The sequence below is a fragment of the Taudactylus pleione genome, unplaced genomic scaffold, assembly GCF_031769625.1.
Source record: "Taudactylus pleione unplaced genomic scaffold, aTauple2 ptg000861l, whole genome shotgun sequence".
NCBI classification, from domain to species: domain Eukaryota; kingdom Metazoa; phylum Chordata; class Amphibia; order Anura; family Myobatrachidae; genus Taudactylus; species Taudactylus pleione.
In genome coordinates, this window is record NW_028285263.1 from 904,441 (window position 1) to 926,185 (window position 21,745).

The following is a 21,745-nucleotide window of genomic DNA, read 5'->3' on the forward strand; positions in this document are numbered from 1 at the left end:
TACACGCATTATGGCCTTTCTGTGTCGGCTACAGTCTCTGCTCATTCTACTCGCTCTGTGGGTCCCTCGTGGGCAGCCCGGCGTGGCGCCTCAGCTGAATAGCTATGCAAGGCGGCCACATGGTCTTCTGTCCACATCTTTCTTAGGTTCTATGCCTTTGTAACATTTGCCTCTCAGGATGCTTACTTCGGGCGCCGTGTTGTCCTCTCAGCTCAGGAGCGTCCCACCCTTGAACAACTGCTTTGGGACATCCCCATTGTCTCCCTGTGGAGCCCTATGGACCCTGAAGAAAAGGAGAGTTATGGTAAAACCTACTCTTGTTAACTCTCTTTCTTCGAAGTCCATAGGGTCCACAGGGCACCCGCGCTGATGCACCTGTCTTCTATGGGTTTCTTCCCTTGGTTACTTGTTTCCTTCTCTGTGTGAGAATGTGATTCCTCAGTGTACCAGTCTTCCTTCTCTCCTCTCCTGCATTGGGCTTGTTAACAAAACTGAGTTGCCCTCAGGCTGTGGGCGGGGTATAAGGGGAAGCTTTGCTGTTGGTGTCCGGTCCTCTAAGTCCCACCTACACCCCCATTGTCTCACCTGTGGACCCCATGGACTTCGAAGAAAGGAGAGCTGACAAGGGCAAGTTTTACCATATCTCATATATATTTTAGGATTGGTGGCCCTTTTCCCTAACCCAAAGGTTCCCAAACTCCGCCATTGCAGTCCAGGTTTTAAGGATAGCCATTCTTGAGTCCATATGGTTAAATCAAATTGACTTAGGTACTCATTAATTCACGTATGCTCAAGCATGGACATCCTTAAAACCTGGACGGTAATGGCAGAGTCATGGAATCTCTGCCCTAACCTGATAATTACAATTAGGCAGACAGGTGTAGTATAACAGTGGAAGTGAGGAACTGCTGCCATCTTGTGGCTGCAGCCGAGTATTACACTCGTGGGACACGCACCTTTCTGAATAGCTGAGCTTTCAGGCGATAGGATTCATACTCTGTCCTCCTCCTCTCCTCGTCCTTTCTCCTGGTGATCTCCGGGAGCTGCTCATATATCCTGTAACATATACAGAATGATCAGGCTGCTGACCCTCATGCAGGAATAAACTTCAGTTCTGATAATGACCAGCAGAAGACGTAGTGGTTGGAGTAGGGGGGTCATGTAGGGAAATGAGGATCTGCCTGATGTGAGCAGTGCCTGGTGGCCACATTGGTTGCTCTGCGCACCCAGCCATAAGAGACTGTGGGGTGTGATCAGCCAGTAATCACTTGGCTGTTAGGTCACATGCTCCTATTTGTACACCAACCAATGTCTATTCTAGCAGCCCCAAAAAACTAATGTCATCAATCCCCCATAGATCAGTTCTGTTTCCTCCACTGGCATGATACCATCCGTGCCCTTATGCCACCAGCAGGTGTCATGTACTATTTTAGTATCACATAAATTTACTAAAGGGCAATTGGAGTAGAATTCGGAAAAGTCTACTCCGGACCCTAATTATCACATTTTTAGTAAGCAGATCGCATTTCCCATACTTATAATGGGAAATGCGATCTGTCATAGTTACTTAAAATAAAATGTGAAAAATTACCGGGGGAAGCCCTGTGATAATAATGCCACTTAGAGCAGGAGTCGGGGAACCGGGGGAAACCCTGGATAACGCCATCTCTAATAGGCAGAGAAGAGCTGGAAGCCGGCCCCAGTGATCAGCTGTGTGGGGTTAATGACCACAAGCTGTTCACTAAAAAAAAAAAAAAAAATTACCCGAGTTCAGGGCCGGTGTTCGGTGATGTCCTCTGGGGCTCCGGGCAGCTGGTCTCCCGGGCTCCTGCACTGTGACCCCAGTCAGCTGCATAGAACAGCTGACCAGAGTCACAGTGCAGGAGCCGGGAGACCAGCTGACTCAGTCTCTGTATCAGATATACAGTCAGGTGCATAAATATTGGGACAGTGACAGAATTTTCATATTTTGGCCTCTATTCACCACCACAATGGCTTTGAAATGAAACAAACAAGATGTGCTTTACCTGCAGACTTTCAGATTTAATTTGAGGGTAATTACATCCAAATCAGGTGAACGGTGTAGGAATTACAACGGTTTCTATATGTGTCTCCCACTTTTTAAGGGGCCAAAAGTAATGGGACAAACTAAACAATCCTAAATCTAACTTTCACTTTTTAATACTTTGTTGCAAATCCTTTGCAGGCAATTACAGCCTGAAGTCTGGAACGCATAGACATCACCAGACGCTGGGTTTCATCCCTGGTGATGCTCTGCCAGGCCTCTACTGCAAATGTCTTCAGTTCCTGCTTGTTCTTGGGGCATTTTCCCTTCAGTTTTGTCTTCGTCAAGTGAAATGCATGCTCAATCGGATTCAGGTCAGGGGATTGACTTGGCCATTGCATAACATTCCACTTTTTAGCCTTAAAAAACTCTTTGGTTGCTTTTGCAGTATGTTTCGGGTCATTGTCCATCTGCACTGTGAAGCGCCGTCCAATGAGTTCTGAAGCATTTGACTGAATATGAGCATATAACATTGCCTGAAACACTTCAGAATTCATTCTGCTGCTTTTGTCAGCAGTCACATCATCAATAAATACAAGGGAACCAGTTCCATTGGCAGCCATACATGCCCACGCCATGACACTACCACCACCATGCTTCACTGATGAGGTGGTATGTTTTGGATCATGAGCAGTTCCTTTCCTTCTCCATACTCTTCTCTTGCCATCACTCTGGTACAAGTTGATCTTTGTCTCATCTGCCCATAGGATGTTGTTCCAGAACTGTAATGGCTTTTTTAGATGTTGTTTGGCAAACTCTAATCTGGTCTTCCTGTTTTTGAGGCTCACCAATGGTTTACATCTTGTGGTGAACCCTCTATATTCACTCTTGTGAAGTCTTCTCTTGATTGTTGACTTTGACACATATACACCTACCTCCTGGAGAGTGTTCTTGATTTGACCAACTGATGTGAAGGGGTTTTTCTTCACCAGGGAAATAATTCTTCTGTCATCCACCACAGTTGTTTTCCATGGTCTTCCGGGTCTTTTGGTGTTGCTGAGCTCTCCGGTGCGTTCTCTCTTTTTAAGAATGTTCCAAACAGTTGATTTGGCCACACCTAATGTTTTTGCTATCTCTCTGATGGGTTTGTTTTGATTTTCAGCCTAATGATGGCTTGCTTCACTGATAGTGACAGCTCTTTGGATCTCATATTGAGAGTCGACAGCAACTGATTCCAAATGCAAATGTCACACCTAGAATCAACTCCAGACCTTTTACCTGCTTAATTGATAATGAAATAACGAGGGAATAGCCCACACCTGTCCATGAAATAGCTTTTGCTTTGATAGTCCCATTACTTTTGGCCCATTAAAAAGTGGGAGACACATCTAGAAAGTGTTGTAATTCCTACACCGTTCACCTGATTTGGATGTAATTACCCTCAAATTAAATCTGAAAGCCTGCAGGTAAAGCACATCTTGTTTGTTTCATTTCAAAGCCATTGTGGAGGTGAATAGAGGCCAAAATCTGAGAATTCTGTCAATGTCCCAATATTTATGCACCTGACTGTAGATGTATACAGTCTCTCCAGCCCCATATCCTCAGTCTCTGTATCAGATATAGATGTATACAGTCTCTCCAGCCCCATATCCTCAGTCTCTGTATCAGATATAGATGTATACAGTCTCTGCAGCCCCATATCCTCAGTCTCTGTATCAGATATAGATGTATACAGTCTCTGCAGCCCCATATCCTCAGTCTCTGTATCAGATATAGATGTATACAGTCTCTGCAGCCCCATATCCTCAGTCTCTGTATCAGATATAGATGTGTACAGTCTCTGCAGCCCCATATCCTCAGTCTCTGTATCAGATATAGATGTGTACAGTCTCTGCAGCCCCATATCCTCAGTCTCTGTATCAGATATAGATGTGTACAGTCTCTGCAGCCCCATATCCTCAGTCTCTGTATCAGATATAGATGTATACACTATATGCAGCCCTATATCCTCAGTCTCTGTATCAGATATAGATGTATACAGTATATGCAGCCCCATATCCTCAGTCTCTGTATCAGATATAGATGTATACAGTCTCTGCAGCCCTATATCCTCAGTCTCTGTATCAGATATAGATGTATACAGTCTCTGCAGCCCCATATCCTCAGTCTCTGTATCAGATATAGATGTATACAGTATATGCAGCCCCATATCCTCAGTCTCTGTATCAGATATAGATGTATACAATATATGCAGCCCCATATCCTGTATCAGATATAGATGTATACATTATATGCAGCCCTATATCCTCAGTCTCTGTATCAGATATAGATGTATACAATATATGCAGCCCTATAGCCTCAGTCTCTGTATCAGATATAGATGTATACAGTCTCTGCAGCCCCATATCCTCAGTCTCTGTATCAGATATAGATGTATACAGTATATGAAGCCCTATATCCTCAGTCTCTGTATCAGATATAGATGTATACAGTATATGCAGACCTATAGCCTCAGTCTCTGTATCAGATATAGATGTATACAGTCACTGCAGCCCCATATCCTGTATCAGATATAGTTGTATACATTATATGCAGCCCTATATCCTCAGTCTCTGTATCAGATATAGATGTATACAGTATATGCAGCCCCATATCCTCAGTCTCTGTATCAGATATAGTTGTATACATTATATGCAGCCCTATATCCCAGTCTCTGTATCAGATATAGATGTATACAGTATATGCAGCCCCATATCCTCAGTCTCTGTATCAGATATAGATGTATACATTGTATGCAGCCCTATATCCTCAGTCTCTGTATCAGATATAGATGTATACAGTATATGCAGCCCTATATCCTCAGTCTCTGTATCAGATATAGATGTATACATTATATGCAGCCCTATATCCTCAGTCTCTGTATCAGATATAGATGTATACAGTCTCTGCAGCCCCATATCCTGTATCAGATATAGATGTATACAGTATATGCAGCCCTATAGCCTCAGTCTCTGTATCAGATATAGATGTATACATTGTATGCAGCCCTATATCCTCAGTCTCTGTATCAGATATAGATGTATACAGTATATGCAGCCCCATATCCTCAGTCTCTGTATCAGATATAGATGTATACAGTCTCTGCAGCCCCATATCCTGTATCAGATATAGTTGTATACATTATATGCAGCCCCATATCCTCAGTCTCTGTATCAGATATAGATGTATACATTATATGCAGCCCTATAACCTCAGTCTCTGTATCAGATATAGATGTATACAGTATATGCAGTCCCATATCCTGTATCAGATATAGATGTATACAGTATATGCAGCCCTATATCCTCAGTCCCTGTATCAGATATAGATGTATACAGTATATGCAGCCCTATATCCTCAGTCTCTGTATCAGATATAGATGTATACATTGTATGCAGCCCTATATCCTCAGTCTCTGTATCAGATATAGATGTATACAGTATATGCAGCCCTATATCCTCAGTCTCTGTATCAGATATAGATGTATACATTATATGCAGCCCTATATCCTCAGTCTCTGTATCAGATATAGATGTATACAGTCTCTGCAGCCCCATATCCTGTATCAGATATAGATGTATACATTATATGCAGCCCTATAGCCTCAGTCTCTGTATCAGATATAGATGTATACAGTCTCTGCAGCCCCATATCCTGTATCAGATATAGATGTATACATTATATGCAGCCCCACATCCTCAGTCTCTGTATCAGATATAGATGTATACAGTATATGCAGCCCTATATCCTCAGTCCCTGTATCAGATATAGATGTATACAGTATATGCAGTCCTATATCCTCAGTCTCTGTATCAGATATAGATGTATACATTGTATGCAGCCCCACATCCTCAGTCTCTGTATCAGATATAGTTGTATACAGTATATGCAGCCCTATATCCTCAGTCTCTGTATCAGATATAGATGTATACAGTATATGCAGCCCCATATCCTCAGTCTCTGTATCAGATATAGATGTATACAGTATATGCAGCCCTATATCCTCAGTCTCTGTATCAGATATAGATGTATACATTATATGCAGCCCTATATCCTCAGTCTCTGTATCAGATATAGATGTATACAGTCTCTGCAGCCCCATATCCTGTATCAGATATAGATGTATACAGTATATGCAGCCCTATAGCCTCAGTCTCTGTATCAGATATAGATGTATACATTGTATGCAGCCCTATATCCTCAGTCTCTGTATCAGATATAGATGTATACAGTATATGCAGCCCCATATCCTCAGTCTCTGTATCAGATATAGATGTATACAGTATATGCAGCCCCATATCCTCAGTCTCTGTATCAGATATAGATGTATACAGTATATGCAGCCCTATATCCTCAGTCTCTGTATCAGATATAGATGTATACATTATATGCAGCCCTATATCCTCAGTCTCTGTATCAGATATAGATGTATACAGTCTCTGCAGCCCCATATCCTGTATCAGATATAGTTGTATACATTATATGCAGCCCTATATCCTGTATCAGATATAGATGTATACAGTATATGCAGTCCTATATCCTCAGTCTCTGTATCAGATATAGATGTATACAGTATATGCAGCCCTATATCCTCAGTCCCTGTATCAGATATAGATGTATACAGTATATGCAGCCCTATATCCTCAGTCTCTGTATCAGATATAGATGTATACATTGTATGCAGCCCTATATCCTCAGTCTCTGTATCAGATATAGATGTATACATTGTATGCAGCCCTATATCCTCAGTCTCTGTATCAGATATAGATGTATACATTATATGCAGCCCTATATCCTCAGTCTCTGTATCAGATATAGATGTATACATTATATGCAGCCCTATATCCTCAGTCTCTGTATCAGATATAGATGTATACAGTCTCTGCAGCCCCATATCCTGTATCAGATATAGATGTATACATTATATGCAGCCCTATATCCTCAGTCTCTGTATCAGATATAGATGTATACAGTATATGCAGCCCCATATCCTGTATCAGATATAGATGTATACATTATATGCAGCCCTATATCCTCAGTCTCTGTATCAGATATAGATGTATACAGTATATGCAGCCCTATATCCTCAGTCTCTGTATCAGATATAGATGTATACAGTATATGCAGCCCCATATCCTGTATCAGATATAGTTGTATACATTATATGCAGCCCTATATCCTGTATCAGATATAGATGTATACAGTATATGCAGTCCTATATCCTCAGTCTCTGTATCAGATATAGATGTATACAGTATATGCAGCCCTATATCCTCAGTCCCTGTATCAGATATAGATGTATACAGTATATGCAGCCCTATATCCTCAGTCTCTGTATCAGATATAGATGTATACATTGTATGCAGCCCTATATCCTCAGTCTCTGTATCAGATATAGATGTATACATTGTATGCAGCCCTATATCCTCAGTCTCTGTATCAGATATAGATGTATACATTATATGCAGCCCTATATCCTCAGTCTCTGTATCAGATATAGATGTATACATTATATGCAGCCCTATATCCTCAGTCTCTGTATCAGATATAGATGTATACAGTCTCTGCAGCCCCATATCCTGTATCAGATATAGATGTATACATTATATGCAGCCCTATATCCTCAGTCTCTGTATCAGATATAGATGTATACAGTATATGCAGCCCCATATCCTCAGTCTCTGTATCAGATATAGATGTATACAGTATATGCAGCCCTATATCCTCAGTCCCTGTATCAGATATAGTTGTATACATTATATGCAGTCCTATATCCTCAGTCTCTGTATCAGATATAGATGTATACAGTATATGCAGCCCTATATCCTCAGTCTCTGTATCAGATATAGATGTATACATTGTATGCAGCCCTATATCCTCAGTCTCTGTATCAGATATAGATGTATACATTATATGCAGCCCTATATCCTCAGTCTCTGTATCAGATATAGATGTATACATTATATGCAGCCCTATATCCTCAGTCTCTGTATCAGATATAGATGTATACAGTCTCTGCAGCCCCATATCCTGTATCAGATATAGATGTATACAGTATATGCAGCCCCATATCCTCAGTCCCTGTATCAGATATAGATGTATACATTATATGCAGCCCTATATCCCAGTCTCTGTATCAGATATAGATGTATACAGTATATGCAGTCCTATATCCTCAGTCTCTGTATCAGATATAGATGTATACAGTCTCTGCAGCCCCATATCCTGTATCAGATATATATGTATACATTATATGCAGCCCTATATCCTCAGTCTCTGTATCAGATAACAAGAGATATGGTAAGAACTTACCTTTGTTATCTCTGTTTCTACTAAGTCCATAGGGTCCACAGGGTGACCTTGGGGTATAGCTGGATCCTGGATCCTCGGGCACCACGGAGTTAAAGCTTTTAGCTGCTCCCAGGATGCACTTGGGTCCAACCTCCCCTATACCCCGCCCCCGAGCCACAGGCACCTCAGTTGGTAAGCAGCCCAGGCCGGAGGAGGAGACGAAACAGAGAGAAGGAAGACTGGAACACACAAGAACCATACTCACAGAAATGGGAGACGGAAAACCGGTGACCAGTCACAGAGCCCATATGAAGCCAGGTGCGTCAGGGCGGGTGCCCTGTGGACCCTATGGACTTCGTAGAAACAGAGATAACAAAGGTAAGTTCTTACCATATCTCTTGTTTTCTACTTCAGGGTCCATAGGGGTCCACAGGGTGACCTTGGGGATGTCCCAAAGCAGTCCAACTAAGGGCGGGGACGCTCCTGTGCTGATAGGAGAACCCGGCGCCCAAAGGATGCATCCTGAGAGGCAAAGGTGTCAAACGCATAGAACCTCAAAAAGGTCTGAATGGAAGACCAGGTGGCCGCCTTACAGAGCTGAACAGCAGAGGCGCCACAGCTAGCAGCCCAAGAAGGGCCCACGGACCGAGTGGAATGAGCCTTAACAGAGGCTGGAACAGGTAAACCCTCCTGCATATAAGCCTCAATAATAACAGAACGAAGCCAACGGGCTAGAGTCTGTTTGTTGGCAGGCCAACCCCTCTTGTGAAAACCAAAGAGGATAAACAAAGAATCCGACTTCCTCACAGAACTAGTCCGGTCCACATAAACCTGGAGTGCCCTTACAACGTCTAAGGAAGTCTCCCCAGCCGAAAGATCAGGTGACTGAAAGGCTGGTACAACAATTTCCTGATTAATGTGGAACCTGGAAACCACCTTAGGCAGGAAATCAGGACGAGTGCGAAGCACCGCTCTGTCCTGATGAAAAATCAGAAAAGGGGGACGACAAGAAAGCGCCCCCAAATCTGAAACCCTCCTGGCAGAAGCAATTGCCAAGAGGAAAACAGTTTTAAAAGTTAGCCACTTGAGCTCCACTGACTCCAAGGGCTCAAAAGGAGGACCCTGTAAGGCCCTAAGAACCACCGCCAAATCCCACGGGGCCACAGGTGGCACAAAGGGAGGCTAGATTCTCAAAACACCCTGGAAAAAGGTGTGTACGTCCGGCATAGCAGCGATCCTGCGCTGGAACCACACCGACAGACCAGACACGTGTACCTTCAGTGAAGAAAGACGTAATCCTAAGTCCAAACCGGACTGAAGGAAAGCCAGAATACGCGAAACTCGGAACACCTGGGGATCATAGTTTCTGGCCTCGCACCACTGAAAGTAAGTGTGCCACACTCTGTGATAGATCCTCGCGGAAGCAGGCTTGCGCGCCCTCAGCATGGTGGTAATAACGGAGCTAGAAAAGCCCCGAGACCTCAGGACGGCTGTCTCAAGAGCCACGCCGTCAAAGATAGTCGACCCAGATCCGGGTGAAGACAGGGCCCCTGAGACAACAGGTCCCGCCGTTGAGGTAGGAGGTACGGAGCGTCGATGGACAGGCTCCGCAGATCGGAGTACCACGGCCTTCTGGGCCACCAGGATCAGTGTGCCTCCGTCCTGTTTGAACTTGCGCAGGACCCGAGGCAGCAGAGATATCGGAGGGAACAAGTAAGCCAGTTGAAACAGCCATTTCACCGACAGCGCGTCTATCAGACTTGCGCCTGCGTCCCTTGTCCTTGACCCGTACACAGGCAGCTTGTGATTGTAACGGGACGCCATCAGGTCCAGCTCTGGCAGCCCCCACTTGTCCACGAGTAGTTGGAATACCTCTGGATGAAGCGACCATTCCCCGGGATGCACATCGTAACGGCTGAGGAAGTCTGCCTCCCAATTGAGGACTCCTGGGATGAAAACTGCAGAGAGAGCTGGAAGATAGCGCTCCACCCAAGCCAGGACGCGGGACACCTCCGACATCGCAGCTCGACTGCGAGTCCCTCCCTGGTGATTGATGTACGCCACCGTGGTGGCGTTGTCTGACTGCACCTGAACGGCCCTTCCGTGAAGAGCGGTGCCGGACGACTGCAGGGCTCTGTATACTGCCCGCAGTTCCAGGATGTTGATGGGAAGAATCGCTTCCTCCGCCGACCAACGACCCTGAAGTGACAAGGAGCCTGTCACCGCCCCCCAACCCCGGAGACTGGCATCTGTCGTGAGCAGAACCCATTCCGGGATCCAAAAGGGGCGCCCCTCCAGGAGATGCGCTGTCTGCAGCCACCAGGCTAGGGACAGACGCACCTCCGAGGACAACACCAGCATCTGAGAGCGGATCCTGTGTGGCAATCCGTTCCATTCTGAAAGAATCAGCCCCTGCAGGGGCCTGGAATGGAACTGGGCAAACTCCACCATGTCGAATGCCGACACCATGGACCCCAAAACCCTCATCGCAGAGTGCACCGACACTCTGCCACTGCTCAGACAACTGTGAATCCGCAGCTGTAAGGAGGAGACCTTCTCTGGAGTCAGAAAAATCCGTTGCTGACGAGAGTCCAGCAGGGCCCCCAAATGAACCATCCGTTGTGATGGGATGAGGGAGGATTTCTTCCAGTTGATCAACCAGCCGTGCGCCTGTAGACAAGCGACCGTCAGGTGGAGATGCTGGATCAGTACCTCCGGGGAGCTTGCCAGCAAGAGGAGGTCGTCTAGATACGGTAGCAACCGTATCCCCTGGCTCCGAAGGTGAGCCGCCATGACCGCCATCACCTTGGTAAATACCCTTGGTGCCGTGGAGAGACCAAAGGGTAGAGCCCTGAATTGGTAGTGGTTGTGAAGAATAGCAAACCGCAGAAACCGTTGGTGCGATGTTGCTATAGGCACATGGAGGTAGGCGTCCTGGATATCCAGGGAGACCATATAATCCCCCGGTTCCATCGCCAGTATGATGGAACGCAAAGTTTCCATCCTGAATTTGGGAACCCTGAGAAACCTGTTCAGGGACTTCAAATTGAGGATGGGGCGATGAGAGCCATTGGGTTTCTGCACCAGAAACAGCGTAGAGTAATACCCCATCCCACGTTGAGACTGTGGTACGGGTATAATGACCCCCGCCGTCAGCAAGGCCTCTATGGCTTCCTGAACCTGCAAGGCCTTGGTTTTGTCCTGAGAAGGACTTGTGCAAAAAAACTGGCAAGGCGGCCTGTGCCGAAAAGACAGGGCGTACCCCTGGGAGACCACTTCTCGCACCCAGGCATCCGTGGTGGTATTGTGCCAGCACTGGGCGAATTGAAGAAGTCGGCCTCCCACTCTGGGGTCCCCCAGAGGGAGGCCCGTCCCATCACGCAGAAGGCTTATCTTCTGGCTTGGAAGAAGGGCGCCTAGCACTCCAGGCTTGCTTCTTTGGCTTTGAGGCGGTCTTGGGTGCGGACTGCCTCGGGAAGGACTGACCCTTTGCCTTGCCCTGAACCCGAAAGGAACGAAACGCCGAGCTCCGGACCTTAGCAGGTGTAGTAGCTGAAGGGAGGAAGGCTGACTTGGATTTTGCCAGGGTATCTACTATTTTGTCCGCACCGCCTTAACCAGAGCCCGCACATTGATGGAAGACTTAGTGTCTACCTCCTGGACTGAGGCATCTGAGGCTGAGTCATCCTGTACCTCACCATCATCCGAGAACCCCTCAGAATCCGAAAGATGCGCAGCCTGTGCCATGACTGAGCGTTTAGACGCCCTGGAGGGCACGTCACTGCGCAACATCGACTGAAAAGCCGAAGATGATGCCGCCAAATCTTGGACAGTGTGGGAAAGCGCATCCACCCAGGGTGGAGGAGCTGTCACAGGAGCCTGAAACGGCACCACAGCCGGCTGTGCCACAGGGGTGGACTGAATATACATTGGCAACCCCGCATAGGGACCAACAGGCTGAGACCCCGGGGGAGTCAGCAATAATTGTGGGACACCCGGGGAATGGGGGATGGCAGGCTGGGGCAACGCCCTAGTAGGGGCGGCAGTCGGGACCGACAGACGGTCCGCGATGGACACCAGCACCTGGGAAAACATCGCCCATGGTGGCTCCTGCGAAATGGGAGGTTTAGACGTACCAGGGACCGCCTGGCACCGTCCGCACAGGCCGCCCTGTGACAAATCCTCCCTATCCACTCCTGCAGAACAGCGCCTGCAGGAGAACAATGCTGGAGCCCCGGAGTGCTCAATCTCCTCCTCAGACATGACTTAGGAAGAAAACGTGCGCACTCACCAGTGTGCTGAACAACAGCCCACAATATGGCACCGTGTAGCACACAACTGTATGTGACGGACCTCACAAATACGTGATCTATATAGGTGAGGTCAGTAGAAACACCCTTCCCCCGCACACCTGTAGGGCTTGTAGGAGAAGGAAAGGGATAGGTACAGGCTGACAGTAAGTAGAAAAAAGACACAGACAGGCAGCACTAGCAAAAGTCACATACCATGCAGGAAGATATACTCACTGCACCTTTCCACTACAATCAACCTCCCAGATTCAGTGTCTGGGAGGGCTATAGCGCTGTGTACACTGTCCTTGTCGGGGGAGAGGTACACAGAGGGACCGGTCCGCGTGCTCCCTGAGAGTATCCACGCTGCCAGTAAGAAAATGGCCGCTGGAGACCTCAGAGGAGGAGTGGCCCGAATAGCTGCAGCTCAGCGACGCCAGACTCCGAGCTGAAAGGCGCGCTGAGCTGAGGGGAGGAGCCGCTGACAGGGAAGGCTTCCTCCCCTGGCTAGCATATTTAACCCCCAAGGTTGCGGCATCCCGCTTGCCGCTTAATTACCCTGGTGGTCTAGTGGTCTGGCGGGGTATGCCTCCGATGGAGGGGGGGCCCGCCGCCACCGCTAGCGCCCCCGGTCCGTCCCCTAGACCGGGGGCATGGGACTGCATATGAAAGGCATTACCCGCGCACCGCCGCTAATCAGCGGTGCGCGGCTTACCTGATCTCCCCGGCGTCTTCCGGCAGCAGTCCCGGGGGAAGCCAGAGTCCGGCTAGTACAGACTCTGGCTTCCCCGGCCGCGATCCCCAGTTCAGTGCTGGCGTTGCGGCGCCAGCAGGGAGAAGGAGCGGCAGCGTGGGCGTCTGTACAGACAGCCCATCGCTGCCGCTCTGGAGAAAAAGAAAAAACTGTAGTCAAAAAATAAATAAATTTAACTAAGTTAAAAAAGCTTTAGGGGGCTGCTCCTGCAGACCCCCCCGCAGGGTGACCCGACTCCGGCCGGGCACCATCTTAAACTGAGGTGCATGTGGCTCGGGGGCGGGGTATAGGGGAGGTTGGACCCAAGTGCATCCTGGGAGCAGCTAAAAGCTTTAACTCCGTGGTGCCCGAGGATCCAGGAACCAGCTATACCCCAAGGTCACCCTGTGGACCCCTATGGACCCTGAAGTAGAAATAGATGTATACAGTATATGCAGCCCTATATCCTCAGTCTCTGTATCAGATATAGATGTATACAGTATATGCAGCCCCATATCCTCAGTCTCTGTATCAGATATAGATGTATACAGTATATGCAGCCCCATATCCTCAGTCTCTGTATCAGATATAGATGTATACAGTATATGCAGCCCCATATCCTCAGTCTCTGTATCAGATATAGATGTATACAGTATATGCAGCCCTATATCCTCAGTCCCTGTATCAGATATAGATGTATACAGTATATGCAGCCCCATATCCTGTATCAGATAGTTGTATACATTGTATGCAGCCCTATATCCTCAGTCTCTGTATCAGATATAGATGTATACAGTATATGCAGCCCTATATCCTCAGTCTCTGTATCAGATATAGATGTATACAGTATATGCAGCCCTATAGCCTCAGTCTCTGTATCAGATATAGATGTATACATTATATGCAGCCCTATATCCTCAGTCTCTGTATCAGATATAGATGTATACAGTATATGCAGCCCTATATCCCAGTCTCTGTATCAGATATAGTTGTATACATTATATGCAGCCCCATATCCTCAGTCTCTGTATCAGATATAGATGTATACAGTATATGCAGCCCCATATCCTCAGTCTCTGTATCAGATACAGATGTATACAGTATATGCAGCCCCATATCCTCAGTCTCTGTATCAGATATAGATGTATACAGTATATGCAGCCCCATATCCTCAGTCTCTGTATCAGATATAGATGTATACAGTATATGCAGCCCCATATCCTCAGTCTCTGTATCAGATACAGATGTATACAGTATATGCAGCCCCATATCCTCAGTCTCTGTATCAGATATAGATGTATACAGTATATGCAGCCCTATATCCTCAGTCTCTGTATCAGATATAGATGTATACAGTATATGCAGCCCTATATCCTCAGTCTCTGTATCAGATATAGATGTATACAGTCTCTGCAGCCCCATATCCTCAGTCTCTGTATCAGATATAGATGTATACAGTATATGCAGCCCCATATCCTCAGTCTCTGTATCAGATACAGATGTATACAGTATATGCAGCCCTATATCCTCAGTCTCTGTATCAGATATAGATGTATACAGTATATGCAGCCCCATATCCTCAGTCTCTGTATCAGATATAGATGTATACAGTATATGCAGCCCCATATCCTGTATCAGATAGTTGTATACATTGTATGCAGCCCTATATCCTCAGTCTCTGTATCAGATATAGATGTATACAGTATATGCAGCCCTATATCCTCAGTCTCTGTATCAGATATAGATGTATACAGTATATGCAGCCCTATAGCCTCAGTCTCTGTATCAGATATAGATGTATACATTATATGCAGCCCTATATCCTCAGTCTCTGTATCAGATATAGATGTATACAGTATATGCAGCCCTATATCCCAGTCTCTGTATCAGATATAGTTGTATACATTATATGCAGCCCTATATCCCAATCTCTGTATCAGATATAGATGTATACAGTATATGCAGCCCCATATCCTCAGTCTCTGTATCAGATATAGATGTATACAGTATATGCAGCCCCATATCCTCAGTCTCTGTATCAGATGTATACAGTATATGCAGCCCTATATCCTCAGTCTCTGTATCAGATATAGATGTATACAGTATATGCAGCCCTATATCCTCAGTCTCTGTATCAGATATAGATGTATACAGTATATGCAGCCCTATATCCTCAGTCTCTGTATCAGATATAGATGTATACAGTCTCTGCAGCCCCATATCCTCAGTCTCTGTATCAGATATATATGTATACAGTATATGCAGCCCTATATCCTCAGTCCCTGTATCAGATATAGATGTATACAGTATATGCAGCCCCATATCCTGTATCAGATAGTTGTATACATTGTATGCAGCCCTATATCCTCAGTCTCTGTATCAGATATAGATGTATATAGTATATGCAGCCCTATATCCTCAGTCTCTGTATCAGATATAGATGTATACAGTATATGCAGCCCTATAGCCTCAGTCTCTGTATCAGATATAGATGTATACATTATATGCAGCCCTATATCCCAGTCTCTGTATCAGATATAGATGTATACAGTCTCTGCAGCCCCATATCCTCAGTCTCTGTATCAGATATAGATGTATACAGTATATGCAGCCCTATATCCTCAGTCCCTGTATCAGATATAGATGTATACAGTATATGCAGCCCCATATCCTGTATCAGATAGTTGTATACATTGTATGCAGCCCTATATCCTCAGTCTCTGTATCAGATATAGATGTATACAGTATATGCAGCCCTATATCCTCAGTCTCTGCATCAGATATAGATGTATACAGTATATGCAGCCCTATAGCCTCAGTCTCTGTATCAGATATAGATGTATACATTATATGCAGCCCTATATCCTCAGTCTCTGTATCAGATATAGATGTATACAGTATATGCAGCCCTATATCCCAGTCTCTGTATCAGATATAGTTGTATACATTATATGCAGCCCTATATCCCAATCTCTGAGGATATGGGGCTGCATATACTGTATACATCTATATCTGATACAGAGACTGAGGATATGGGGCTGCATATACTGTATACATCTATATCTGATACAGTCTCTGTATCAGATATAGATGTATACAGTATATGCAGCCCCATATCCTCAGTCTCTGTATCAGATATAGATGTATACAGTATATGCAGTCCCATATCCTCAGTCTCTGTATCAGATATAGATGTATACAGTATATGCAGCCCCATATCCTCAGTCTCTGTATCAGATATAGATGTATACAGTATATGCAGCCCTATATCCTCAGTCCCTGTATCAGATATAGATGTATACAGTATATGCAGCCCCATATCCTGTATCAGATAGTTGTATACATTGTATGCAGCCCTATATCCTCAGTCTCTGTATCAGATATAGATGTATACAGTATATGCAGCCCTATATCCTCAGTCTCTGTATCAGATATAGATGTATACAGTATATGCAGCCCTATATCCTCAGTCTCTGTATCAGATATAGATGTATACAGTATATGCAGCCCTATAGCCTCAGTCTCTGTATCAGATATAGATGTATACAGTATATGCAGCCCTATATCCTCAGTCTCTGTATCAGATATAGATGTATACAGTATATGCAGCCCTATAGCCTCAGTCTCTGTATCAGATATAGATGTATACATTATATGCAGTCCCATATCCTCAGTCTCTGTATCAGATATAGATGTATACAGTATATGCAGCCCCATATCCTCAGTCTCTGTATCAGATATAGATGTATACAGTATATGCAGCCCCATATCCTCAGTCTCTGTATCAGATATAGATGTATACAGTATATGCAGCCCCATATCCTCAGTCTCTGTATCAGATATAGATGTATACAGTATATGCAGCCCTATATCCTCAGTCTCTGTATCAGATATAGATGTATACAGTATATGCAGCCCTATATCCTCAGTCCCTGTATCAGATATAGATGTATACATTATATGCAGCCCCATATCCTCAGTCTCTGTATCAGATATAGATGTATACAGTATATGCAGCCCTATATCCTCAGTCTCTGTATCAGATATAGATGTATACAGTCTCTGCAGCCCCATATCCTCAGTCTCTGTATCAGATATAGATGTATACAGTATATGCAGCCCTATATCCTCAGTCCCTGTATCAGATATAGATGTATACAGTATATGCAGCCCCATATCCTGTATCAGATAGTTGTATACATTATATGCAGCCCCACATCCTCAGTCTCTGTATCAGATATAGATGTATACAGTATATGCAGCCCTATATCCTCAGTCTCTGTATCAGATAGATGTATACAGTATATGCAGCCCTATATCCTCAGTCTCTGCAGCCCCATATCCTCAGTCTCCGTATCAGATATAGATGTATACAGTATATGCAGCCCTATATCCTCAGTCCCTGTATCAGATATAGATGTATACAGTATATGCAGCCCCATATCCTGTATCAGATAGTTGTATACATTGTATGCAGCCCTATATCCTCAGTCTCTGTATCAGATATAGATGTATACAGTATATGCAGCCCTATATCCTCAGTCTCTGTATCAGATATAGATGTATACAGTATATGCAGCCCTATAGCCTCAGTCTCTGTATCAGATATAGATGTATACATTATATGCAGCCCTATATCCTCAGTCTCTGTATCAGATATAGATGTATACAGTATATGCAGCCCTATATCCCAGTCTCTGTATCAGATATAGTTGTATACATTATATGCAGCCCCATATCCTCAGTCTCTGTATCAGATATAGATGTATACAGTATATGCAGCCCCATATCCTCAGTCTCTGTATCAGATACAGATGTATACAGTATATGCAGCCCCATATCCTCAGTCTCTGTATCAGATATAGATGTATACAGTATATGCAGCCCCATATCCTCAGTCTCTGTATCAGATATAGATGTATACAGTATATGCAGCCCCATATCCTCAGTCTCTGTATCAGATACAGATGTATACAGTATATGCAGCCCCATATCCTCAGTCTCTGTATCAGATATAGATGTATACAGTATATGCAGCCCTATATCCTCAGTCTCTGTATCAGATATAGATGTATACAGTATATGCAGCCCTATATCCTCAGTCTCTGTATCAGATATAGATGTATACAGTCTCTGCAGCCCCATATCCTCAGTCTCTGTATCAGATATAGATGTATACAGTATATGCAGCCCCATATCCTCAGTCTCTGTATCAGATACAGATGTATACAGTATATGCAGCCCTATATCCTCAGTCTCTGTATCAGATATAGATGTATACAGTATATGCAGCCCCATATCCTCAGTCTCTGTATCAGATATAGATGTATACAGTATATGCAGCCCCATATCCTGTATCAGATAGTTGTATACATTGTATGCAGCCCTATATCCTCAGTCTCTGTATCAGATATAGATGTATACAGTATATGCAGCCCTATATCCTCAGTCTCTGTATCAGATATAGATGTATACATTATATGCAGCCCTATATCCTCAGTCTCTGTATCAGATATAGATGTATACAGTATATGCAGCCCTATATCCTCAGTCTCTGTATCAGATAACAAGAGATATGGTAAGAACTTACCTTTGTTATCTCTGTTTCTACGAAGTCCATAGGGTCCACAGGGTTGACCTTGGGGTATAGGTTGGGAACCAAATCCGGGCACCACGCAGTTAAAGCTTTTAGCTCCCAGGATGCACTTGGGTCCACTCTCCCTATAACCCCACCCCCAAGCCAGAGGCACCTCAGTTTGTAAGTAGCCAAAGGCCGGAGGAGGAGAAAAAAAGAGAGAGAAAACTGGAACACTCGATAACCATACTCACAGAAATGGGAGACGGAAAACCGGTGACCAGCCACACAGCCCATTTGAAGCCAGGTGCGTCAGGGCGGGCGCCCTGTGGACCCTATGGACTTCGTAGAAACAGAGATAACAAAGGTAAGTTCTTACCATATCTCTTGTTTTCTACTTCAGGGTCCATAGGGGGTCCGCAGGGTTGACCTTGGGGATGTCCCAAAGCAGTTCAACCAAGGGAGGGGACGCTCCTGTGCTGAGAGGAGAATCCGCCGCCAAAAAGGAAGCATCCGGAGAGGCAAAGGAAACCAATGCCTAGAACCTTAAAAAGGTGTGGGCAGAAGACCACGTGGCCATCTAGCAAGGCAAAACAGCCAAGGCGCCACAGCGAGCCACCCACGAGGGTTACATGGCCCGAGAAAAAACAAGCATCAACAACAGAAAGGCCTACCCATGGGTAGGCCCCTGAAGAAGACATACGAGGCCGTCCAGCCAACATTTGGCCATAGGCCGGCCATCCTTTCCTGTTAAAACCAGAAATCTCAGACCACCAATAAGGAGTCCGATTTCCGTCAGGAACTTGAACGGATCACATAAATCCACAGAGGCCGGACCAGAGTCAATGAGGCCACACCAGCCGATAAGACCGGGGACTGAATGGCCTCACCATAAGTTCCAGAATAATATGGAACCTAAAAATCACTAAGAAGAAACACAGGGTGAGAGCAACTCACACCCTGACAAGATGCCCTCCAGAAGAGGGAGCCACATGAGAACGCTCCCAATTCCGACACTCACCTGGGTGATATAAACTCCCTGAGAGAAAGCCAAAGCAATAGACCATGTAATGGCAATCACAACCAGCGGTTCCATTAACTTTCCCCGGAGTCAACGAAGAACCACTACTAACTCCCAAGGAGTCCCTAGGGAGGACAAATGGAGGCATAATCCAGAAAACACTCCAAAGGATGAACTGGATACCAGAGCGGAGCAATTCCATATCTTAATCATACTGACAGTGTAGAGATCCGCACTGTCAGGAAGGCCAGGCCGAGGGTGAAACCCAAGCCAGCCGGAAGGAATGCCAGAATATCTGGAAATCCTGGACACCAGAGGATCATATCGACAGGTATAATACCATAAGAATTATGGCTGCCACAGTTTGTGGTAGGTCCCAGCAAAAACTGATCCATGTGCTCTAATCATTCCAACGATGACAAAGCCAGGGAAGCCGTAAGACCACTGTAGGGACGCAGTCAAAGACAAACGACCCAGGTCCAAGACAAACCCCAGGACCCTGAGACAACAGGTCTGGGCAGTGAAGCATCAGGAATGGAGTATCGATGGAGAGACTCCAAAAAACCAAGTACCCCTGACATCTGGGGCAATCAGGAGCCACCAGCAGGAAAGCATCTCCGTCTCGATTGAAACACTTCCCTCGAGGAAGAATGGAGACCGGAGAACACAGGTACACAAATTGGAAGAACTACTTCACCGACAAAGAGTCACTGAAGGTTGCTTCAGAATCCCCAGAGTTGGACTGTAACACCATAGTGTGATAGAGTCAGAAGGCCATGAGGGTCACCTCAGGAGGACCCCCCCCCCCTGCTCACCAGGAGATGAAACCTCTCTTGGGGAAGAGACTAGTCCCCTGGATGCACGTCGTGACGGCTGAGGACTCCCGCTTACCAATGGAGAGCACCTGAAATGAACACTGTCGAGATGGTCGGGAGGAGACCCTCAGACAATGTCCGAATGTATGACATACCTGACATTGCCACCCAACGAACAGTATTGCTAAAAAGGAAGCCACTGTTCTGACCCTGTCGGACTGAACTTTTTCAGGTTCACCGGGAAACAAGGGTTATGCCAGAGTGAAGGCCCAAGACAGGCTAAAGTTCCAACCAGTTAATTGACAGGGTGGAATCGACAGACATCCAACTGCACTGAAATGGATGCGAACCAGACACTGTCCTTAGCAAAGAATACCCTGGACGAGATGGCCATAGTCACCCGAAAAGGGACCGACTTGCCTCCGGGGAGAGCATCATCGTTTGAACAGTGATCAGACAGAAATAACTTGTTCCATCTGGAGATAAGCCAATTATGGAAAGGCCTGGAATGGAACTAAGCCCATTCCACCCTTCCAAAGGCAGACACTGAATAGTGGACCATGCATCCCAGAGTGTAAAGACATATGTCGACTGCGCAGACATCCATGTACTCCTAATGGAAGAGTGGAGATGCCGTCTTATGCCAGAAGAATTCTCAGATTCTGAGAATCCAGCAGGGCTCCTAGGTGAAGAATACCCAGAGAGGGATGCAGGGAGGACTTTTTCCCCATTGATTAAACGTCTGCAGTCAACCCCCCTGTCAGTCAGTCAGACCCGGCTGTAAAGTACCCCGGTGATCCTGCTAAGAGCAGGAGGCCATCCAGGTACAGGAGCATTGGGATATACTGAACAGAAGAACTGTCAGAAAATCCAAAACGCTGGTAAACCCCTGTGGGGCTGAGCAGTCCCAACAGGCAGAGCCCGAAAAATCGTAAGTGCTGTGATATAGCAAACCTCAGTCCATGCTGAGGTAAGGT

The 21,745-nt window shown here is 45.6% G+C and overlaps 1 protein-coding gene across 1 annotated transcript in view; it reads right to left on the minus strand.

Annotated features, from left to right (window-relative positions):
- Positions 1 to 21,745, minus strand: part of ALMS1 (ALMS1 centrosome and basal body associated protein) — a 157,082-nt gene that overhangs the window by 13,392 nt on the left and 121,945 nt on the right. The window contains exon 17 of the mRNA XM_088458886.1: positions 957 to 1,056. Within this exon, the coding sequence (XP_088315012.1) occupies positions 957 to 1,056 (100 nt within the window). The remainder of the gene's footprint in view (positions 1 to 956; positions 1,057 to 21,745) is intronic.